The sequence below is a fragment of the Eucalyptus grandis genome, chromosome 6 (genome assembly GCF_016545825.1).
Source record: "Eucalyptus grandis isolate ANBG69807.140 chromosome 6, ASM1654582v1, whole genome shotgun sequence".
NCBI classification, from domain to species: Eukaryota; Viridiplantae; Streptophyta; class Magnoliopsida; order Myrtales; family Myrtaceae; genus Eucalyptus; species Eucalyptus grandis.
This window is the reverse complement of record NC_052617.1, coordinates 46584984-46589745: the sequence shown is the minus strand read 5'-3', so window position 1 is coordinate 46589745 and position 4762 is coordinate 46584984. Positions and strand designations below refer to the sequence as shown.

Genomic DNA, 4762 nt, shown 5'->3' with positions numbered 1-4762 from the left:
TCTCTCACCCTGCAAATTCAACCCCTCGAGGTTCATCGTTACTATTATTATTGTTGTCATTATTATCATATGTATTTCGAAAATCGAAATCACTTAATCGATTCAATTATATCACATTAATACATGACATAATATAAATATTATTTAAGAATGTATACTATGTTAATGTGACATAAGATTCTGACAAAAGTGCAACTAATCAAAATGACATGACTCAAACCCATGTCGTGTTTGTACATCCACGTAGAAAAGAGGACAAAGATGTTGCCAAACATATACACACATATATTTTAGTGCAAATAAGACAAAAAAAAAAAAAAAAAAAAAAAAAAAAAAAAAAAAAAAAACCTCTCAAATTATGTTATTTGTGACACAAATCTTTTAAATTTTTCATGTTCACAAAAACTCTAAACTTATTCATTATCACACAAATATTTAAACTTTTTTTTATGTCACAAAAAAATATATAAGTTCGGGATTTTTTTATGATATAAAAAATCAGAATATTTGTGTCAGAGTGAGCAAATTTAAGGTTTTTAGTTTTAAAAAAATTCGGAATATTATATTATAGTGGATATAGTTTGGGATTTTTTGTGATATTAACTCAATATTTTAAAGATGGGGCTAAACATATATATGTGTATATATAATATTTATGTATATCGGTAATCATTAGACCAAGCAAAAGTTAGAAGCCCTAGGTATATATAATCCCTCTCTCAATTGCTTCTCTCAGCACAGCATCTCCTCCATAACTATCCCAGATCTTCACTCTGGCGGCTCGATTTCGGCAGTTTGACGATGATTAATAGAAATGATATGGCTTGACAACGACAGAGGCTCGTGGTTGAATTTGCTTGATCTCCTCTCCCTCTTGTTCTCCTTACCGTACCTTCGTTCACTGTTGAGGTTTTGCATCACTAACTCCACCCTCTCCAGCTTGCCCGGTCTGTGCACTTCGAAGTATCTTCTTCAGTCTTTGACAGAGCCTTGCGTGTTCAGGAATTTTGATCTGCAGAATTGGCGACGAAGAAGAGCGTCGGATCTCTGAAGGAGGCCGATTTGAAAGGACGTGCGTGAGGGTCGATCTCAACCTCCCCCTCGACGACGCGTTCAACATCACTAGCAACACCCGAGTTCGCACCATTGATCCCGACATCAGTCTGCTTTTTGGGTACTATGTTGATGTGTCTTCCAGGTTTGGTTGCTCATTCTGTGCCATCCGTTCCCTGTGATGGGTTGTTCATTAGATTCTGACGAAAAATGCTCATGAATGGTTTACTTTGGCAGGTTGGTAAGATTTGTTGACTTTGGACTCTATATCAGGTAGCACTGATTTTTCTTCTTTTTGCCTTTGTAAGACATTTTAGGAGAATTCTCAAAATTCATGAGGTCCTTTTGGCTGTTGGGGTCCTTTGTGTTCTCTCCTTCACGTTTAATGTTTTTAAGTTGGCAACTTCCCTAGTTAAACTCCGATCAAGTTTGATGTTACTTTGGTGATTCTTAGTATGTCAACATGTTTGTCGATAATATAGACGATAATCTCTCGCTTGCTTTCAATATAAACCCCTTCATGAAACTGGTTACCACATGTTTGATGAAATGCACAAAACAAGTCTATGGGAGTTTGTCTCCAGCCAGTTCCCGGATAGACCCTGAAATTGTCTTATCCCATAAGTTCCAGGCTCTGGGTATACAAGATAGGGTCCGGGGTAAGTAAACCTGGAAGGTAGATCAACGTCGAAACCGGTCACCCCCAGAAATCACCTTAAAATCACTAAATCATCATTCTCTAACAAGTTTTAAACACTTACAGTTGGGTGCGGGAGAGTAGTGACTAGCGAGACAGCGCAAATGGGTTCATTTCAAACCAGATCATAAACAACATGCCGTTTGCGTGCCATTCCCAACACAGAGCCACATCGGAGCCATGCGTAAGCTAGCGAATCTCCTCCACTACAAGAGCTTGCACATCTCCTTTGTCAACACCGAGTTCAACCACCGGCATCTCATCCGAGCCCAAGGCTTCGAGCTTGCAAACGGAACCTTGAGAGACTTTCGGTTTCTGGCAATCCCAGATGGACTCCTCCATCAGACGCAGATGCAATGCAAAACTTAAATTCTCTGTGTGACACGATAAAAACATACTTAGGCCCTATTTGGTAACCATCCAAACATGACCAAATTCTAATTTTTTGTTCTCAGAATCAGTTTGGGCCAAGAATCATATTTGGTAAAAATTTTGTTCTTGGGAACAGATTGGGAGTGCAATCAAGAATAAAAAAAAAAGTTGATTCTTGTTCCGGGAACAAATTTGAGAATCAAAAACCAACTCTTCTTCTTCTTCTCTTTGGCCATCTCGCGACCGCCATCCACCCCTGCCCGCCGCCGCCGCCGTCAATCGCAGTCCACCAGTCTAGCGAGCTCGCCGGAGGCTCGCCAGGCCAAGGCGAGGTCTGGCGAGCTCACCGGAGGCAAGCCCAACCACCGGCGAGCCTCAGCCTCCCTAGATATGGCGAGGTCGAGCCTCGCCGAGCTGGGCAAGCCTTGTGACGCCCAGCCCCACCGGTGGCCAGGCGAGGCTTGCCCAGCCCCGCCGGTGGCCAGGCAGGCCTCGCCCGGCCACGGCGAGGCAGAGCCTTGGTGGGGCTAGGCGAGCCTCGCCCGTGCCGGCCTCGTCGAGGCCGGCGACGCTCCGGTGAGGTCGCCGAACCCACAAGAAGAAGAAGAAGAATAGGAGAAAAAGGAAAGAAAAAAATGAAAAAATGAAAAAGTAAAAAAATTATTTAAAAATTAAAATAAATTGATTTGGAACAGAATCAATGAAAGACACGTACCAAACGCAATTCTATTATAGATCAGAAATTTTAGACAGTTACCAAACGCGCTCTTTTACTCATAATCGTTTTAGGAACGTAATAAAAAATAATCATTTCGATCGAACTGTTTCCTAATGTAATCGTTCTCAAACGCACCCTTAGCTGGTCCGTTATGCGATCTCACATCAAATCTGGCTTTGGATTCAAGTATCCCTCCTGCAACATGCATTGCGTCGGATGGTTTCATGACATTCGCAATGAATCCGGCCGCTACAAAATTTAGGGTTCCTCTCGTACATTTGTGGACCGTATTTGGCTGTGCCCTGATGAGGCTGAAGCACCTTCACATCCTCAAGGCAAAGGGTTTTACACCACCCAAAGGTAAATGGAAAATTTCATTTTTCCGTGCTAAAATACAGATTTATTTTTCTAGTAAATCGGGACACATAAGAAAGGAGCAAATGCATGGACTATATTTCCAAGATGAATCTTATAAAATTTGTGTCTTAGACTGCATTCAAAAAGAGAATAAATCACCGTAATTAATTGATGATTTTGCATGAATATGCATGCATGCAGATGAATCCCAATTGATGAATGGGTATTGGGACACCCCTATAGACTGGATCCCAGGAATGAAAAACATAAGGGTGCGCGACATTGCCAACAACTTTCGAATCCCCGGCTCCGACGACACCTTGCTTAACTTCACCACCGACGCCATCAAAAGGACCAATGACGCAACGGTGACCATCATCCACACATTCGAGACACTTGAGCCGGATCCACTATGCGCCCTTTCTTCAATGATCCGATTTACACAATTGGACCACTTCACTTAATTATTGATCAAATAACTAGAGAAGAATCTTTTGTCTCAAAGCACATCAAGTGCAATCTCTTGGAAGAGCACAACGAGGGCCTCCACCGGTTGGAATCGAAGGAGCCCAAGTCCGTGATCTATGTGAACTTTGGGAGTATAGTGCTCATGACGCCTCAACAAATGGTTGATTTAGCGATGGGACTCGCTAAGAGCAAATGCTATTTCTTGCGGGTCCTGAGGCTTGACGCAGCGAATGAAGACACCACAACTCTTCCTAGAGAGTTTGTTGAGGAAACAAGGGAGAGAGGCTTCTTATCAGGTGGTGCCCACAAAAGAGAGCGTCGTACCACACTTCAATTGGAGCGTTTTTGACACACCGTAGCTGGAACTCAACCATCGAAAGCTTGTTGGCTGGAATGCCAATGCTTTGTTGGCCATGCTTTGGAGACCAACAGACTAATTGCAAATACATATGTGATAGTTTGGGGGTTGGATTGGAGATTGATGGTAACGTGAAGAGAGATGAAGTGGAGAGGCTTGTGAGGGAGTTGATGGAAGGAGCGGTGGGGGAAATGAGAAGCAAGGCCATGGATGGAAGAAGATGGCAGAAGAAGTAATTGGTGAAAAAGGGCCATCTTCCCTAAATCTGGATAAGTTGATGGAGATTTTATCTAAATTGTGTAATTTGGTATTTCTCTTTATGCCCTATGTTTTCTTCCATTTCTGATTAAACAAGAAGTTTCCGACTAAAGAAGAAGTCTTTCTTTAATCCAGTCCTCTAATTAATGAAGTTATAAGCATGAAATCAAGCACAAACAAATTTAATTAACATAAAACAATATGTTGTCCTTCGTCCTGATTGGTCAAAATAGCTCCAATTGGTAAACAAAGATATCGGCGTCATCTGCACGCAATCTAAAAATACATGTGGGTCTTTCAATCAAGGATTTTTGAAAGATATGACTTCTTTTTTTCTTTTTTATTAATGGCATGTGTTTTTTCTTAATAAGAAACTATTGCAGGATTTCGAACACATTTTAAAAAATTTGATTCGGATCAGATTAGACACGTCGGCTCTTCTTTTTGTCTTTTGGACTAGGTCCAATCGACTATAGGCTCG

The 4762-nt window shown here is 41.6% G+C and overlaps 1 protein-coding gene across 1 annotated transcript; it reads left to right on the top strand.

Moving 5' to 3' along the window:
- The first annotated feature begins 3145 nt into the window (after nucleotides 1-3145).
- LOC120294499 (7-deoxyloganetin glucosyltransferase-like) lies at nucleotides 3146-4259 on the top strand. The gene is made up of 4 exons (XM_039314619.1): nucleotides 3146-3200; nucleotides 3399-3565; nucleotides 3703-3923; nucleotides 4124-4259. Exons 1-4 carry the CDS (start codon nucleotides 3146-3148, stop codon nucleotides 4257-4259), a joined length of 579 nt encoding a protein of 192 aa, XP_039170553.1.
- The last annotated feature ends 503 nt before the right edge of the window (nucleotides 4260-4762 follow it).